Consider the following 19,987-nt stretch of genomic DNA (forward strand, 5'->3'; position numbering starts at 1 on the left):
GGGTAGGTGCACACATGGAGCACTCTGTACAGCTTAAACTTTACAGTAGCTCCCTGAACCTGACTTAGGTATCAGTCGAGGCATGCGGGAACATCTCGTGTGATTTACGTCTTTACGAGGAACATATGACATCACCTCTTCATTACGGATGTGTGAGTCATTCTGCAAAGCCTTGGTGTACACTGTAAACTCCAAGTCCTTTTTAACTCAAATAATTATAGTAAATTGTACTCAAAGTCAATGAAAAGTAATTAATACTTCAAATGTTTATGTAGTACTGACTCCAAACTAAATGAGAAGTCACACCAACACATTTTTTTTAAAGATACAGTATGGTAACAAATGTACTTTTTTCTCAGAATGCTCTACGGCAGGTAGATTTTTTGGGGAAGTTGTTTTTCATATGTGTTTTTGCATGTACATTGAGTGATTGATTGATCAAATGTTATGCTACACAAAGATAAATATTTTATTACAACCAATCATTGAATTTTTTCATTTTCGTTAATGAAATGGTTGTTCCAGTTTAATGTCCTCCCACTGTTCTTAACCCTGGTAGTCATTATGAATGCAGGTTGCGGGTGAATACAAATTTCAACTGTTGGTTAGCCTAACACTGGCTATATTCCAATAGAAATTGCAACTTTGCAAGCCAGCATAATGTGATTTAAAGTTGAAGTTGCAAAATTCTGGTAAATATTCCAGGTTTTCCAGAAATCATGTTTTTTTACAATTACTGGGGGACAAAATGGGGAAAGTTTGTGGAATTTTTCAATCTTACTCACAGGCTTGATGTGGCCTGTAAACTATGAGTTTCAGGCCACTGTATAAGGCCTTATGATATATGTAATGGTTCTATATTAATGATAATATTTGCCTAGGAACTCACTTGGTGAAAACCACAGGAGTGCTAATGAACCAATTCAACAACCATGTCTCTGTCACTAACAAGTACAGTCATAGGTGGTAACAATTCAATCAAAAAGCCAAGGTACACTGGGAAATTATAGGAGGCGTGGCTTAGTGGTCGTGTTAAATATAAGTATACCTTACAACAAAAAAATGGCATTTGTATAACTCATATCAAATTAAATACAATTTTATTTGTCACATGTGGCGAATACAACAGGTGTAGTCCTTACCGTTTAAATACTTACTTACAAGCCCTTAACCAACAATGCAGTTCAAGAAATAGAGTTAAGAAAATATTTACTAAATAAACTGAAGTAAAAAATGTAATAAAAAGTAACACAATAAAATAACAATAACAAGGCTAAATACAGGGGGTACTGGTACTGAGTCAATGTGCGGTGGGTTTGTTTGAAAAATAGGCAGAAACTATTATATGCTTAAAATATTAGATATAATATTTATAACAATTATTGTAAACTGAAGTTTGTGTGTTATTCACAGCAAATTATTTGACAACAATTAGGAGATGGATAATGTGAGGTTATGTATTTTACCCAGTAAACAAACATTGACTACTTTGTTTGTAATGACTGAGTGACATCATAGATTTCCTAGATTATTCAAATAGATTTCACAGATGGAAACCTGGTCTTGCACTTTAATGTGTAATGTTACGGAAGAACAGCCAGGTTTTCCATGCTGTATTTTAGTAGAGGGGTCAACTGAGAGTGATTAATCTCTTGGCTGGACAATGATTGCATTTCGTTGCCTTTGGCGCTCTTAGAATGAGAAGACACATCTGGAGGAGTCGGGTCTACATGCAAAGCCATCCATTAAACCAAATACAGTAAGAGGAGAAACTACACTGAACAAAAATATAACGCAACATGCTCATGTAAGGAAATCATTCAATTGAAATAAATTCATTAGGCCCAAATCTATGGATTTCACATGACTGGGCAGGGATGCAGCCATGGCTGGGCCTGGGAGAGCATAGGCCCACCCACTTGAGGAGCCAGGCCCAGCTAATCAGAATGAGTTTTTCCCCACAAAAGAGCTTTATTACCGACAGGAATACTCCTGTTTCATCAGCTGTCCGAAAGAAACCAGATGTGGAGGTCCTGGGCTGGCGTGGTTACATGTAGACTGCGGTTGTGAGGCCGGTTGGACGTACTGCCGAATTCTCTCAAACAATGTTGGCGGCGACTAATGGTAGAGAAATTAACATTAAATTATCTGGCAACAGCTCTGGTGGACATTCCTGCAGTCAGCATGCTGATTGCATGCTCCCTCAAAACTTTAGACATCTGTGGCGTTGTGTTTAGTTATTTAGTTTATTTAGTAAATATTTTATTACCTCTATTTCTTGAACAGCATTGTTGGTTAAGGGCTTGTAAGTAAGCATTTCACGGTAAGGTCTACACCTGTTGTATGCGGCTCATGTGACGAATACAATTTTATTTTATTTTATTTGAGTAGGGCGTGAAACTGTTTTAAATAGTTCGCTTCCACCACCTACTGGTTGTATCAGACACTCACACCATCACATGCGTGGCATGTGGCCCTACAGTGCAATTGTATTCTGTACATTTGTGTAATATATTATTTGACTGATCAACTATCTTAATTAGAAATTATAAAACAAATTGCTGTGTCTTCACCTATTTTGTCATTCAGCATCCTGAAGAGAAAACGGAATAATAACCCACAATACTCATATAGTAAATCAAATTGGCCTGTGGAGAATCTAGTACAATATGCATCAGTAATGTAATCTTGCTTTGTCCAGCGTCCATGCTCTTCAACCACAGAGTGGTGCTAATCAGTAGTCTAGTCTAGTGGCTATACTCAGGCTCTGGCCCCACTCTGGCTGTGTAGGAAAACGCAGGTTGACGTTTACTGTCATGAATCTTGCCCTGGAGGCAGAGTTGCTCGATTTCTGTGAAGATGGACCAGCTGCAAAGTCAAAATTGTCTATATTGTAAAAAATCATAAAAACTAAAATGTGCTTTTTTGCTATTAACTTAGGGTTAGGTATTAGAGTTAGCAGTGTGGTTAAGTTTAGGGTTAAAGTTAGGTTTAAAAACTGTTTTTTTTTTACTTTGTGGCTGTGCCAGATAGTGACCACTCTGCATAGCTTTCTCCATCCAGTACATGAGTCATCTCAATAAATGCCAACCTGCTAAAAAAAAACACTCAATCATCTCTAACATGTGGGCTTGAACAAGTGGATGGGGGAATGGCTATAGCATATACTGTACGACTCTGACTCAGTTTCCAGTGATGAAGCTGTGAGGATCCCTCTCTGTCAGCGAGAAGTTCCATAACATAACAGCAATTTGCTTGCATCAGCAACAATAATCCCACGCTACAGTGATGAAGAGGCTGTCATTATCCTCCTCACTACTCATCTGCCAGATGATTTAAGGCTTGGTACATGTTCATGATGTGACTGGCGCTCATCTAAAGTTTGTGATGGCCTTAATGAGAAGGTTGTGGTAAAAGGGTGGAGGAGGCTCCTCTGATCTCACCAGTGGAACTTACCAGTAGCCTACTACTGCTGAAAGTGCCTCTATCTTCACAATCAACTTTGCAGTACTGTATTTATTAGAAAAGGCAAAAGCAAGGTGATGCAAGGTCAAGTCATCATGTGTAATAACACAGTTATAAAATCGTGTTGTCTATAAGTAGGGCAGGGTAGTAGGATACATTATCACTACAGAAAGACATCTCAAATAGAGTCTAGCAGTACCTGGTGATAAATTAATTTCTCGAGCCGTTTCCTCGAAGTCTAAACAGACCCTGCCTGGGCGAAGTAAATCAGTCACAGCAACACCGCACACTTACGTAAGGACATCCATGGTATCCAAGCTCGTAACTATGAACCTCCTCTTAGACAACATGGCGCATGTGTACAGCTGCACTGCAAATATAGACGATACATCCAGTTAGATGGAAAATAATTAACTTATGCTTACATAAGTGTAGCACCTAAACTAGACTTCGGCGACATTACCTATCGAATGCGGACGCTCGTGCCTGTTCACTTTGACCACAGCATCAGACTCTGGTCTCCGCGCGCTGACAACTTTGCGCGAGCTCACCTGCTTACAATGAAGACGAGAGAGCGTTTCAGGTCCTGCATGTTCTTTTAGAGTTAGTTTCAAATGATTCGATGTTTTGTTACTGCGGGTACCGTGTGTGAGGGTATTGTGAGTTCTTTTAACTTGTTTTAGTTAAGAAAAGAGAAATGTGACTGCGACCTAAACGAGACTTTTCAACTGATGAAGAAATGCTGCTCAACATTACAAGAGAAAACCACACACCACTGCATCAGGCGGAAAGGGAGAGAGATAGACTCCCTCCAATTTCCAGTCATTCCAGCTCTGTTAGTATGAAGTTTAAAAAATATATTTTTCATATTCTTTAAATGTGTTTTCATGTCCAATTAAGAAATAAAGTAACAGTTTTCATGTGGGATCAATGTAACAATGAAGTCATACAATGTCAATTTATTTCATTGCATAATGATAACTTAACCATTTCAATGACCTCAGAGCTTATCCTTTTGGAAATGTGTTGATGTTAAAACTAAGGGTGGGACCTTTTGGCCAGCTCTTCCTAGCCCATTTATGTTATAAAACAGCATAGCGGCTTTGTGAGTAATATACCACATTATCACTGTAACAAAGCCCAAACATTATACTGTACATTTTGTTTATGTATCAGACTTTTATTTTGGTGGCCTATGTGCTACAGTACTTGCTGTGAATGAATAGTATTCTATACTGTTATAGTTCTAATCGATACTGTTAAAATTCCAGGACCTGATGTCAATTTTTTGGACATCCAAGACTCATGGCAGTGTTTAGACAGGCAGCCTATTCTGTTCTTTTATTCAATCAGATCAGCTCTGAAAAATATCTGATGTGAAAAGATCTTTTGTGATTTGTCAAAAAACCAATTTGTGGAAAAAAGATCAGAATTGGGCCACCTGTCTAAACGCAGACCATGATGTCTGTCAAATGAATTGTGATTTTTATCATAGGGACTTGATCGTGGACCAAAGCTGCCATATCCATCTCTCAACTTCATCTCAAACCACAGAAAGGAGGATGGTAGCCACAGCCTCTCCTCCCAGTTTATCCTTCCTGGCATACGGCATGGTATGGTCCGTCATGGTAACCCTAATGTTCACATTACCTCATTCAAGAGTCAACTTGAATAAGAAAGCAACAGTCTTTTGTGAACGGAGATTTCTGAAGCTCACAGGCAGCCCAATTACACAGGCAGCGCAATTATTTTTTTCATGAATTGCTCTAATGTGAAAAGATCTGAGCCGATTGGTCAAAACATAAATTAGTGAAGAAAAATATCAGAATTGGGCTGCCTGTGTAAACGCAGCCATAGTGAACCAATATCAAAGTGCCAGCAAGAAGCATTTACTCAAGTATTATCTATCATGTGCTATCAATATGGCTACCTAACACATTTTTTATATTGTTACCTTCAGGTACAGGGTACACTTTGAGACTTAATAATAACACTAAGAGGCTTAAAATTAAATAATTTTCACACAGCGCTCCCAAAAGAAAGGCTAGTTTCAATTTCAAAGTGACCCATACAGGCTGTTTTGAATTAATGAGTGATGCTCCAGGCAGATGTGTTGTCGTGGCTTCCTATTATTGAGATCAAAGATGTTAGAGGAGACTTGAGCATCAATACTTGATGCAGATGAGGGAGACAAAGGCCCATTCAGAACTGCTGTTCCTTTATAGGGAGAACTTGTTCTGGGTGTAATGACCACGACCGTTGTGTGGGCTGGCGACGGAAGTTTTCAAAAGATGTTAATATATTGCTGTCACTTATACTTGAAAATATGGAGAGTTCATTGCCCTACGCTGCTCATTGTTGTGATATGAGAAGAAAAAAACATTTATGCAGGTTTCATCTTGTTATATACAGTTCATTGAGATTGTTAAACTATAATGTGGATAAAGGCACCTGTCTTATACACTGGTACCTGGGCTCTCATTACCAGCAAGTAGAGTTGATCATAATGGTTACCGCCTTCATTTTCATTAGGAATTAGTTAAAGATGCACTATGCAAAAATCGAGCAACCATTTCCTGGTTGCTAAAATTCTAATAGTTTGCCTAATTTGTTACAAAACAAGCAAGTATAGAGTAGAGAATCATCCTACCATCTAAACAGCTGTGAAATATATTTTCCATAACCCAAAATATTTTATTTTCAGCTGTTTGAAGCTGGTGTACAAAACCAAAAGTAAAAGATGCAAAAACGAAACATAAGAATATGAAGCATAGAAGTGCTGCACATAGAACAGATCTACCGCTTCTTAGACTTGCTTTCAATGAGAATGACAGATCTATATCTCACATGCATTTTATTTTATTTTTATTATTTATTTATTTTTGTTGTACTTTTACCCCTTTTTCTCACCAATTTCGTGATATCCAATTGGTAGTTACAGTCTTGTCTCAACGCTGCAACTCCCGTATGGACTTGGGAGAGGCACAGGTTGAGAGGCACAATGCTTCTTGACACACTGCTCGCTTAATCCGGAAGCCAGCTGTACCAATGTGTCGGAGGAAACGCAGTACAACTGGAGACCGTATCAGGGTGCACACAGGAGTCGCTAGAGCGCGATGGGACAAGGACATGCCAACCAAACCCTCCCCTAACCCGGACGACGCCTCATGGGTCTCCCGGTCTGGATCGAGCCCGGATCTGTAGTGATGCCTCAAGCACTGCAGTGCCTTAGACCGCTGCGGCACTCGGGAGGCTGTAACTCACATTTCTATGTGAATTCGGTCGGGTCACCCAAAAAGTTGCATATTGCATCTTTAATATTTATTTTTTTATTTTCAGGGATGATACATTTGGATGAGAGTGTTTGTGTGTTTTTTTTATATATGTGTGTTGTTACTCCGCCTGCAGGTAGAGAGCTTCCCCCCATCTGTCCTAATGTCAGACTGAAGCATCAACATCAACATCGCATCACTGTTGACAATCTGCCTCCTGAGGTTAGGGCGCGCTTTGCCTCTGACCCAGTCATGCCCCTCCGCACCAAGACTGTCAAAGAGTTTCAGTAAGTACACACACACACACACACACACACACACATCCTTATTATCATTCAGAAATTACTTTTAATATTTGTCTAATGTTTACTAGGGAGGACATTGAGAGGGCAACAGTCTCAGGCGATTGGAAACACGTCCACGATTTCTACTTGACCACGTTCGGCTCCTTTTTAGAACTGAATGCTGCCTTTAAGGTGGGTAATCCCCATGTCTGTGCCATGTTCAATTCTGAGGTTTCGTATTTGTATTGTCAGTCAAGCCAGTGCTATTTATACAGCATGATTTATAAGGACTTATTGCACTACTATGTCAATTCATTTGTATAGATAAGTGTGATGGTAAAATTGCTAAAGCAACCGTGATAATTTTGAAATGTGACTGATCAACGCAAATTAAAGGTGATCATTGTTTTGGTATTAAAAGTCGGTGAATAAAGTATTTCTGGGAGCCAGGTAAAGGGGAATTTGGAGAGTTGTTTTTGAGTCTGTAAATTAATGAAGTCATTTAGAGAGTCGGGAAGAAAAGCACCTGTGCCTGGTTTCCATAGAGAGGGTTATTCATAAGAGCAGGACCTATAAGAGAACGTATGATCATATTCACAACAGTTGGATAAATGTTTAGCATGTGTCATGGTCGGTTTGCATTGCTTCCTAGAGGGTCTAGGATAAATATGTCATAACAAAGTATAATTAAGCAATAAGGCCCAGGGGGGTGTTGTATATGGCCAACATACCATGACTAAGTTCTTATTTACAACGCAACACAGAGTGCCTGGATACAGTCCGTGGTATATTGGCCTTATATCACAAACCCCCGATGTGCCTTATTGCTATTATAAACTGGTTACCAACATAATTAGAGCAGTAAAAATAAATATTTTGTCATACGGTTTGATATACCACGGCTGTTAGCCAATCAGCATTCTGGGTACGAACCACCCAGTTTATAATTAAGCAATAAGGCCAGAGAAGGTGTGGTATATGTGTCACGTTCACTGTCTTAAACTCCCTATCATAAATAAGCCAAGGCGCAGCGTGCCTGTAATTCCACATCCTTTAATCGAAGTGAACCTTACACAAACAAACAGGAAAAACAGAAACAGAACGTGATGCAACCGTGGCGCACACAAAACACTCACAGAAATAATAATTACCCACAAACACAAGTGGGGAAAAGGCTGCCTAAGTATGATTCCCAATCAGAGACAATGATAGACAGCTGCCTCTGATTGGGAACCATACCCGGCCAAACAAAGAAATAAAAAAACTAGATTGCCCATCCAAATCACACCCTGACCTGACCAAATAGAGAAATAGAAAGGCTCTCTAAGGTCAGGGCGTGACAATATGGCCAATACACCACGGCTAAGGGCTGTTCTTAGGTACGACGCAACACGTGCCTGGATACAGCCCTTAGCTGTGGTATATTGTCAATATACTATGAACCCTCAAGGTGCCCTATTGCTTAAACTGGTTACCAATGTAATTAGAACAGTAAAAATAAATGTTTTGTCATACCCGTGGTATACGGTCTGATATACCACGGCTGTCAGCCAATCAGCATTCATGGCTCAAGCCACCCAGTGTATAATATAGAATATTAGCCTTCCCCCAGAGGGAACCAGACTTGAACTGAGCGAGTCACCAATAAGTGTACAGCCGTGGCCAAAAGTTTTTCTAATGACACAAATATTAATTTTCACAAAGTCTGATGCCTCAGTTTGTATGATGGCAATTTGCATATACTCCAGAATGTTATGAAGAGTGATCAGATGAATTGCAATTAATTGCAAAGTCCCTCTTTGCCATGCAAATGAACTGAATCCCCCAAAAACATTTCCACTGCATTTCAGCCCTGCCACAAAAGGACCAGCTGACATCATATCAGTGATTCTCTCGTTAACACAGGTGTTGTTGACGAGGACAAGGCTGGAGATCACTCTGTCATGCTGATTGAGTTCGAATAACAGACTAGAAGCTTCAAAAGGAGGGTGGTGTTTGGAATCATTGTTCTTCCTCTGTCAACCATGGTTACCTGCAAGGAAACACGTGCCGTCGCCATTGTTTTGCACAAAAAGGGCTTCACAGGCAAGGATATTGCTGCCAGTAAGATAGCACCTAAATCAACCATTTATCGCATCATCAAGAACTTCAAGGAGAGCGGTTCAATTGTTGTGAAGAAGGCTTCAGGGCGCCCAAGAAAGTCCAGCAAGCGCCAGGACCGTCTCCTAAAGTTGATTCAGCTGCGGGATCGGGGCACCACCAGTACAGAGCTTGCTCAGGAATGGCAGCAGGCAGGTGTGAGTGCATCTGCACGCACAGTGAGGCGAAGACTTTTGGAGGATGGCCTGGTGTCAAGAAGTGCAGCAAAGAAGCCACTTCTCTCCTGGAAAAACATCAGGGACAGACTGATATTCTGCAAAAGGTACAGGGATTGGACTGCTGAGGACTGGGGTAAAGTCATTTTCTCTGATGAATCCCCTTTCCGATTGTTTGGGGCATCCGGAAAAAAGCTTGTCCGGAGAAGACAAGGTGAGCGCTACCATCAGTCCTGTGTCATGCCAACAGTAAAGCATCCTGAGACCATTCATGTGTGGGGTTGCTTCTCAGCCAAGGGAGTGGGCTCACTCACAATTTTGCCTAAGAACACAGCCATGAATAAAGAATGGTGCCAACACATCCTTCGAGAGCAACTTCTCCCAACCATCCAGGAACAGTTTGGTGACAAACAATGCCTTTTCCAGCATGATGGGGCACCTTGCCATAAGGCAAAATGATAACTAAGTGGCTCGGGGAACAAAACATCGATATTTTGGGTCCATGGCCAGGAAACTCCCCAGACTTTACTCCCATTGAGAACTTGTGGTCAATCCTCAAGAGGTGGATGGACAAACACAAACCAACAAATTCTGACAAACTCCAAGCATTGATTATGCAAGAATGGGCTGCCATCAGTCAGGATGTGGCCCAGAAGTTCATTGACAGCATGCCAGGGTGGATTGCAGAGGTCTTGAAAAAGAAGTGTCAACACTGCAAATATTGACTCTTTGCATCAACTTCATGTAATTGTCAATAAAAGCCTTTGACACTTATGAAATGCTTGTAATTATACTTCAGTATTCCATAGTAACATCTGACAAAAATATCGAAAGACACTGAGGCAGCAGACTTTGTGAAAATTTATATTTGTGTCATTCTCAAAGCTTTTGGCCACGACTGTAGACTAAACTAACCTATGTGTTAGTCCTAATCTAAATGTGCTCTTATTTCTCTTTCCAGAAAGATGCAAGCCCACTGTTCAACACGATTGAAGACTCAGGAATCAATACCAAATTTGTCAATGCTGTCTATGACGCATTATCGCTCACGGTATGTAGAATGATAGAGCAACGAATAGCCATGTTTATATTATTTGTTGAAATGAAAACCTCTCACTAACTTTGATCTAACATTGATTCAACAGCCTCCTGATGCCCAGAGAGCAGTGCTGAAGGGGATCATTAACAGCTTGTTGAGAGAATGGAAGGGGTGTGTGGCATTCTTATAGTGTAGTGCTCTTTTATTTGACACTCAAATCAAAGGATTCCTCTCTACATAGTAAAGCTCTATACTTTGTGACTTGAATATTGATGTAAATGTTACATACTGGATGAGAAATGAAATTAACTTAATATTGTCTGCTTTGTTTAGCAGTCGACGGACGAAGGATGACCTGAGGGCGTATTTCATTCTAGTTCAGGTAACGTCATGCATCACATGCTGTATATGTACACACTACTGGTACAAATGACACACAGATTTGGCTAATGTGCTCTTTTGACCGCTGATACTTAATTCCACGCTATAAATAACAAACTCCTTTCATTATGTAACAGTAATAACGGCAATTTCCTCATTAGAAGTGAGGCCGTTTCTGCATTCAAATATACGCATTACCCCCCCAGCCCTCAGTCTAAAGGCAAACACAGGAAACTCTTGATGCGCTCCCTCACCACATGCCCCCCTCAGCCCTCAGTCTAAAGGCAAACACAGGAAACTCTTGATGCACTCCCTCACCACATGGCCCATTGACTCCAGTCATAGCCCAAGCAGTCCGTCTCAGTCAGGCTCTGGATATAATGAGAGCAGAGTGTTTACTTTACACATGACCAACAGACTAGAGGTAGGCTTGGCACCGGCCAAATATGGACACAAACAGCCTGGGAGAGACTCGGTAGGCAGACTGGGAAATGGCTGAGTTGAACTGGGACGATTTCTGTCTGCTAAAAATTGAGACTTTGGTTGGAGACTCTTGTCTCTATCCCATTCATGGTTTAATTATTGTTTCAGGCGTTTTATGGGGTTTATAGGACCGTAAATTATAAAGCACGTCTTCCATCCCTTTCTTGCCAACAACGTTTTGTGGTCATTGAGTCTCTCCAGTTCTCTCATCTACATTTAGTGTGATTTGTCTTTGGGCTGTTGATAGGCTCTCTGACAGATCCTATGAAATTGAAAGGGACAAGACAATTATTAATTAATTAATTAATTAATTATAGGGTTTGTATCACAATTAACACCCTATTTCCTAAATGGTGCTCTACATTTGACCAGGGCCCATAGAGTAGTATACTACATTTGACCAGGACCCATAGAGTAGTGTACTACATTAGACCAGGGCCCATATAGTAGTGTACTACATTAGACCAGGGCCCATATAGTAGTGTACTACATTTGACTAGGGCCCATAGAGTAGTATACTACATTTGACCAGGGCCCATAGAGTAGTGTACTACATTAGACCAGGGCCCATATAGTAGTGTACTACATTTGACCAGGGCCCATAGAGTAGCACAATACATTTGACCAGGGCCCATGGAGTAGTGTACTACATTTGACCAGGGCCCATAGAGTAGTGTACTACATTTGACCAGGGCCCATAGAGTAGTGCAATACATTTGACCAGGGCCCATAGAGTAGTGTACTACATTTGACCAGGGCCCATAGCACCTCTGATCAAGTTGTGCACTATATAAGCAATATGGTGCCATGTGGGAAGCAGCCTTGGTAAATGTGTCTGATTGGCTTGGTTGATGTCAGTCAGACCCTTATAATACCAGTGATATTATTCTCCTCTCTCTTCTCTCTTGCTCTCTCTCTCTCTTCCCGCTCTCTCTCTCTGTCTGCCGAGGGAACGGATGAGGTCATGTTTGAAGTAAAATAGTCTGGTTTCCTCTGTAATGCCAGTCTTTATTAGAAGCCAGACTTCTTCTGTTGTTAAGCTTTATTTCCTTTTTGAAGTGCAGTGCCACTGCTGAAAAAGCTTCTCTTTGTTGCAGAACCCTCAGTGCACCAGCCCAGCCACATATGTCATCTATGCACACTTACTGAGGCAAATAGCCGCGCTGGCGGAAGCAGACCACTATTTCCTGATGCACTGGTTTAAGAAGTAAGAGTCGGAATTGTTCCTCTGTCTTATGCAGTCCCATGCTTTTCCAGGCTGTAGTTGTTATCCACAAAGTAAACACAGTCCTCAGAAAGAAACCATGTTGTTATTCTTTATCCAGGAAAGTTAAATAAATGACGTTTTCCAAATTGTTTTAGTAGCAGTTGGTAGGAATTGAGCAGTCATAGTTTTCAAGCAAAGACAATCTGTTTTGAAAGTTAAAATGTATTCCTCGCCATGGTGATAATGCCTCGATGATGATTATCTAACCCAGGTTGTCCCAGAAGCGGTTCAAACAGCTGGTGGAGCGGCTGCACCTCTTCATCTCCACCCGTCTGTTCCCAGTCAAGCCCGAGGAGCTGCCCCCCATGGCCAAGTGCTCCTGGTGGATCCCCTCCGCAACCAAGGTCCTCTCCCTCCTCAGTGAGTAGGATGTCTTCTATCTCCACCCCCACAGAGATATGAGACTGGGGCAATGGTCAGGGCAGGGGGATGTTAGTGTAGTAGTGTGGAGATTTAGGGAAAAGGGGGGTTGGTCTATCCCTTGTAATGGAATAAACTGCACTTTCTACAGAGATTGAATTCTCTTGTCCATATTTGTTTGGTTCTCCTACCCATATTTGTCTGGTTCTCCTAACCATATTTGTCTGGTTATCTACCCATATTTGTCTGGTTATCTACCCATATTTATCTGGTTTTCCTAACCATATTTGTCTGGTTATCCACCCATATATATCTGGTTCTCCTACCCATATTTGTCTGGTTATTTACCCATATTTGTCTGGTTTTCCTAACCATATTTGTCTGGTTCTTTGAATCATATTTGTCTGGTTATTTACCCATATTTGTCTGGTTTTCCTAACCATATTTGTCTGGTTCTTTGAATCATATTTGTCTGGTTATTTACCCATATTTGTCTGGTTTTCCTAACCATATTTGTCTGGTTATCTACCCATATTTGTCTGGTTCTCCTAACCATATTTGTCTGCGTCTCCTAACCATATTTGTCTGGTTATCCTAACCATATTTGCCTGGTTATTTTTATCATATTTGTCTGGTTATCTACCCATATTTGTCTGGTTCTCCTACCCATATGTGTCTGGGGTAGACGTTGTTTGAGGGTCAGAAGAGGTGTCAAAGTTCATGACAATATATCAGTCTCCAAGAGAACTCGATACTGTTTCTGTTTTTTCTCCTTTGTAGATGCAGCAAATATCATTTCTAGCACTCCTATCCTGCCCTTTGTTGACTTCTACAACCCCACACTGGACCACACTGACTTCATGGAAGACTATCGAATGTGGCAGACTCAGGGAAACTCTACCAGGTGTGACAGGACAATATTATCAGAGCAAAGCTTATGTTGACCAGTGCTCTTCAATTCTCCCCACAGCCCTTGCTGTTATGGTTCCTGTGTTTCCCTGTAAATAAATGGAGCTCCCTCTTGTGTCAGCTTTCAGCATTAGCACAACAGGTTATTTGTTTATGATATCAGATTGCAACATGAAATATATCCAGCAGCTATCTTCAATGAGTATCATACACCAAAATCACACAATCCCTGATGAAACCAAAACATTATTTCCTTATGATAACCAAATATTCCCGTTCCTTCCTGTTCCTCTCCGTCCCCAGGTTTACATTCTGCCAGTTCGCCTTCATTCTGTCCACGGTGGTGAAGAAGGCCGTTATCCAGAAGGACTCTGAACAGCAGATGATCAGCATGGCCAGGGTGAGACAGAGGTCACTGCCCACATGAGTCCTTGTCATCCATCTTTGACAGTGTCATTGTATTGCACTGTCAAAACACAGACAATGCATCACATTCTCAGACTAACTCTTACCATTCTTCATATTGGCATATTGACTTCCTAGAGTTAATGTACAGAGAATGCATATATATTATTTTGTATATATATATATTTAATTTTTATAAAAATAATTTATGTATGGTGGAGTGTATACTGTATAGGTCCTCAAGTTTTTCCCGGTCCATTATCTAGTCAGGAAAAACCAAGAACAATAAGTTTACAATATTTACAGTGTATATCTCACTAAATCAGATTGAAAACATACGCTCTCCCTCTCAGACAGCAGTGGTCCAATTTAAACATCATGTACTGTGGTAACAACGTAAGGAGTGGCTCTTGTTATTTATTTCAGCAAAGCCTGGTGGACAAAGTGTCTCGCAGACAGCGAGTGGACATGAGCTTGCTCTTTCTCAACATCAAAGTTCGACGGCTGCAGCTGGTCAGTGACTCAATGGATGAGGTAATACCATTTCCCATCTAACAGACACACAAAAACATTATTTAAGAAGACAGCCCTGGAAGAGATGCTTGATTACTATTTCTGTTATGCAATAATGTAAGAGCCAATTAATTTGATGTAAATTCAGTTATCTCACTGCTTTCCATGCAGTGCATTTCAAAACTGAAATATCCAAGGTATGTACAGTTGAAGTCGGAAGTTTACAAACACCTTAGCCAAATACATTTAAACTCAGTTTTCACAATTCCTGACATTTAATCCTAGTAAAAATTCCTTGTCTTAGGTCAGTTAGGATTTTAACCACTTATTTTAAGAATGTGAAATGTCAGAATAATAGTAGAGAGAATGATTTATTTCAGATTTTATTTCTTTCATCACATTCCCAGTGGGTCAGAAGTTTACATACACTCAATTAGTATTTGGTAGCATTGCCTTTAAATTGTTTAACTTGGGTCAAACGTTTCGAGTAGCCTTCAACAAGCTTCCCACAATATGTTGGGTGAATTTTGGCCCCTTCCTCCTGACAGAGCTGGTGTAACTGAGTCAGGTTTGTAGGCCTCCTTGCTCGCACATGCTTTTTCAGTTCTGCCCACAAATTATCTATAGGATTGAGGCCAGGGCTTTGTGATGGCCACTCTAATACCTTGACTTTGTTGTCCTTAAGCCATTTTGCCACAACTTTGGAAGTATGCTTGGGGTCATTGTCCATTTGGAAGACCCATTTGCGACCAAGCTTTAACTTCCTGACTGATTTCTTGAGATGTTGCTTCAATATATCCACATAATTTTCCTTCCTCACGATGCCATCTATTTTGTGAAGTGCACCAGTCACTCCTGCAGCAAATCACCCCCACAACATGATGCTGCCACCCCCGTGCTTCACGGTTGGTTTGGTGTTCTTCAGCTTGCAAGCCTCCCCCTTTTTCCTCCAAACATAACGATGGTCATTATGGCCAAACAGTTCTATTTTTGTTTCATCAGACCAGAGGACATTTCTCCAAAAAGTACGATCTTTGTCCCCATGTGCAGTTGCAAACCGTAGCCTGGCTTTTTTTATTGGCGGTTTTGGAGCAGTGGCTTCTTCCTTGCCGAGCGGCCTTTCAGGTTATGTCGATATAGGACTCGTTTTACTGTGGATATAGATACTTTTGTACCTGTTTCCTCCAGCATCTTCACAAGGTCCTTTGCTGTTATTCTGGGATTGATTTGCGTTTTTCTCACCAAAGTACGTTCATCTCCAGGAGACAGAACGCATCTCCTTCCTGAGCGGTATGACAGCTGCGTGGTCCCATGGTGTTTATACTTGCGTACTATTGTTTGTACAGATGAACATGGTACCTTCAGGTGTTTGGAAATTGCTCCCAAGGATGAACCAGACTTGTGGAGGTCTTGGCTAATTTCTTTTGATTTTCCCATGATGTCAAGCAAAGAGGCACTGAGTTTGAAGGTAGGCCTTGAAATACATCCACAGGTACACCTCCAATTGACTCAAATTATGTCAATTAGCCTGTCAGAAGCTTCTAAAGCCATAACATCATTTTCTGAAATGTTCCAAGCTGTTTAAAGGCACAATCAACGTAGTGTATGTAAACTTCTGACCCACAGGAATTGTGATACAGTGAATTATAGGTGAAATAATCTGACTGTAAACAATTGTTGGAAAAATGACACAAAGTAGATGTCCTAACCGACTTGCCAAAACTATAGTTTGTTAACAAGAAATTTGTGGAGTGGTTGAAAAACAAGTTTAAACTTCAACTGTATAAATTCAGACATGCGGCATGCCTTGTTCTGATAAATTCAAGAAAGTTGGCCACAGCTTAACTTGCTCTCCTGCTTTTAGCTGACTAGAAATCGAGCAGACTTGAAGAAGAAGCTGAAAGTGTCATTTGTGGGGGAGGCTGGTTTAGACATGGGTGGTCTGACCAAGGAGTGGTTTCTCCTTCTCATCCGACAGATCTTTCACACAGACCACGGTGAGACATATGGGACAAACATAGATACAGATGTTACAGCTGTTTTGTTTGCAACATTGCTATTTTCTCTATAGATAACAGTATACGTTCAGGAGATGTATTTCTCCTTTAGCCCTGGCTTTCTATTCTTCATCCTACAGTCTCAACCAGTATCCAGACTAAGAATGCTGACCTGTTAATTAAGAAAAAAACTAAAATGTATGATCTTCATGTTCTGAGACAGATTCTATTTACAGTAACTCCCATTTGGTTTGGGACCTAGCAGTCCAAAAAACGAAATTCCCATGTACTCTATTCAGAACATTTGTTATCTGTCTTTGACCGGAGACCTGTGTTCTCTCTATGTCATGTCTGGGTGGAGTTGTGTTTAAGCAGAGTGTATTTGTGTCTCCTCTCTGCAGGCATGTTTACGTTCTTCAAGGATTCCCACTGTCACTGGTTCAGCAGCTGGAAGTGTGACAACTACTCCGAGTTCCGATTGGTCGGAGTCGTATCCTTTTGTACCATACCGTGATTTACGGTACCGTGTAGCCCTTCGCGAACTGTAAACAAATTCTCAACGTACAGCTGGAGTCCTCATGTTGTACCCTGTAACTGGCGTCTGGAGTTTTAGTCAGGTCACGTAGTGAGGAAGAACTCCTGGGAATCTTTGCACATTTACCATAGATACTCCGAGGTTCTCCACTCTCCCTATGCCAGGTTAATTGCTGCTTTGCAGATGATAGCTTTAGTTTTAGAACTATAATTTTGTGGGAATTCTTCAGTTTGTCATCTTCTAAACTGAGGAGACTCTGCAGTGCTTTTATATTTGGCACATTGCAATCTGATGTAATCTAATAGAATAACTAAAGCATGCAGAATATGAATGTGTTAAGTTACCGGGTCGTTCCACGAATAGAGTGCGTGTCTTTTATATCCTTGTGACATAGTGTTTATTTAGATCAAAAACTAAATGTAAGAGCTAGATCATATACACCTACACTCTAACTAAACTAAATCATGTTAACATTTCAATTGTAGTTTGTTTTCATTCAAATCAATTAGTTGAGCCCACTTAAGACCCACATTTTCCCAGGTTTTCACCATAATTGTAAAGCCCTAGTTGTGAAATGAATTCTTTTTAGTATGGTAAAACTATTCCTTTTAAAATTATTTTTTCAAAAGAAACATTGAACATCTAATAGTTAAATCATAGTTTAAAAGCAGGTGAGCTGTTTCTACTCTTTTTGGCCATTTTCTGGTGTTTTGTGGTGGAAAACCCTGTTACCCATAGATGTTTTAACAAGTACACTGTGTGTGTGTGTGGGGGGGGGGCATTCAATTGTGTGTGGCATTCAATTGCCCCTCGCTCTTGTACACTACAAGCTTCCATTCCCCCTGTCACAAGGACGATTTATGGCTGATTTAAGATGACCTTGTCAACCCTGTTACAGTCAACCCTGTTACTTTAATTGTCACCTTTTATAGTCATTTTTATTCGTTGAACCTATGTAGATGGGAAAATATGTTTGTTGTGACGTTGGCCATGGGCTCTTTATGACAGAATGCTAAAGGTGCCACGAGCACCACCGCAAATATTGAGATGAGTGAGATGCACAACTTCGCTCTCACACAGTCACACACAGTATCTGTTCACTTCACGCTGTTCACAGTGTGGTAGCCATGTTTCCACACTCTTAGTTGTTGCGGAAGTTGACCAACTATGCTGTTTACTTTCTGCATCTACGTTATATCGCTAAGTTTACTTTTAAAATTAGATGAAATACAGTACCAGTCAAAAGTTTGGACACACCTATTCATTCAAGGGTTTTTCTTTATTTTTTACTATTTTCTATATTGTAGAATAATAGTGAAGACATCAAAACTTTGAAATAACACATATGGAATCATGTAGTAACCAAAAAAGTGTTAAACAAATCAAAATATATTCAAAGTAGCCACTCTTTGCCTTGATGACAGCTATGCACACTCTTGGCATTCTCTCAACCAGCTTCATTAGGTAGTCACCTGGAATGCATTTCAATGAACAGGTGTGCCTTCATAAAAGTTAATTTGTAGAATTTATTTCCTTCTTAATGAGTTTGAGCCAATCAGTTGTTTTGTGACAAGGTAGGTGTGGTATACAGAAGATAGCCCTATTTGGTAAAAGACCAAGTCCATAAAAATAAAGAAAAACCTGTGAATGAGTAGGTGTGTCCAAACTTTGACTGCTACTGTATATATTTAAAAAGGTTTACAGAATAACACTACCCAAAGGGCCCTCTATTGGTGGAATGACACTACCATGTATTCAGCACTTTCTGGGTGTTCTACAGAGACGACAGTCAGTGTGCGTTGGGAGTCGCAGCTTGTGCGCACGTGGCTCTCCCCTTGGTTACGGCTGACTCGAATCTCGCCAAGTTGCACAATCACAAGTGATGAGGCAGACACAGAGGCAGCCAGTAGCCAGGAGCCAGGGCCGTGTCCTGGCCTTACCTCTCTCCATTGTCTGCTGTCCCCTCCTTGCCTGAGGCATGTTCAGCCAGCCTGAGCTAGTCCACCCACATACCCCTGCACCCCTTCCACCTCACCAGTCTGTCTGCCACTCGGTTAGAATTACTGCACACTGACCGACACTGAAGTGGCTATGTGTCTCTGTCTGAAACTGTGCAACCAACACCACAGGGAGGGCGGGGTGATGAAAAATGCCATGTCACAACAGAGAATAGAGAGAAAGAGAGAGAGAGATAGTGATAAAAACGGAAAGGTTCTGTTTTGTCTTATTTTGTGGGCTGCAAGTCTGGCTGGAGCGGTCTGATTTTCATTCTCCGCCTCTCAGTTCCCATGGAATTTTCCCCAAGTCTGCGCCAATATAAGTTGAAGCATTTTCCCAAACTCTATTCATCTATTTAGCAAGCTAGGGAGCTCTGCAGCTTAGCCTCTCCCACAGAAGTTCCATATGGACGACACATGAAGTGAGATCTGCCAGAAGCAGCTGGAACCGCTTTAGGAGTTCAGGCTCCGTCCAATTTTATTGTAAATGCATAATACACCTGCTGTTTATATTCGCTCTTCAGGTCTGCTACTAGCCAATATACATGGCAAAATACTGTGTTAATCAAGTGATAATTATGATCATTACCACACGCTGCAGGGTCTGAAGCTAGTATAAAATGCTGTCATTGTTACAAAGTATGAAGAACTTAGGAGCACAATACTGCTATGCTACATTAAAGGATATAACTAACCACATTTTAATCTGTTCTTCTAGTGGTGTATATGAGTTATCGTAATGATAACCTTGAGTCATTTGGTGTT

General features: G+C 40.8%; 1 protein-coding gene across 5 annotated transcripts in view; it reads left to right on the forward strand.

The window, feature by feature from the left end:
- Positions 1–3,661: 3,661 nt before the first annotated feature.
- The window catches only part of LOC115157277 (probable E3 ubiquitin-protein ligase HECTD2), a 30,765-nt gene continuing 14,439 nt past the window's right edge, over positions 3,662–19,987 (forward strand). For 2 of the 5 annotated variants that reach the window (XR_003868410.1, XM_029705398.1), the window contains exons 1-14: positions 3,662–4,300; positions 4,961–5,093; positions 6,874–7,024; positions 7,111–7,213; positions 10,298–10,387; positions 10,482–10,546; positions 10,709–10,757; positions 12,337–12,446; positions 12,718–12,866; positions 13,647–13,770; positions 14,079–14,175; positions 14,607–14,714; positions 16,558–16,690; positions 17,092–17,180. Coding sequence is in view for 4 of the 5 variants with exons in the window: in XM_029705398.1 (XP_029561258.1) it covers positions 4,205–4,300; positions 4,961–5,093; positions 6,874–7,024; positions 7,111–7,213; positions 10,298–10,387; positions 10,482–10,546; positions 10,709–10,757; positions 12,337–12,446; positions 12,718–12,866; positions 13,647–13,770; positions 14,079–14,175; positions 14,607–14,714; positions 16,558–16,690; positions 17,092–17,180 (1,497 nt within the window). In the remaining variant the exon portion in view is untranslated. The remainder of the gene's footprint in view (positions 4,301–4,960; positions 5,094–6,873; positions 7,025–7,110; positions 7,214–10,297; positions 10,388–10,481; positions 10,547–10,708; positions 10,758–12,336; positions 12,447–12,717; positions 12,867–13,646; positions 13,771–14,078; positions 14,176–14,606; positions 14,715–16,557; positions 16,691–17,091; positions 17,181–19,987) is intronic. The other 3 variants (XM_029705411.1, XM_029705419.1, XM_029705426.1) reach the window with 3 other exon arrangements.

Source organism: Salmo trutta, chromosome 2 (assembly GCF_901001165.1).
Source record: "Salmo trutta chromosome 2, fSalTru1.1, whole genome shotgun sequence".
Taxonomy (NCBI): Eukaryota; Metazoa; Chordata; class Actinopteri; order Salmoniformes; family Salmonidae; genus Salmo; species Salmo trutta.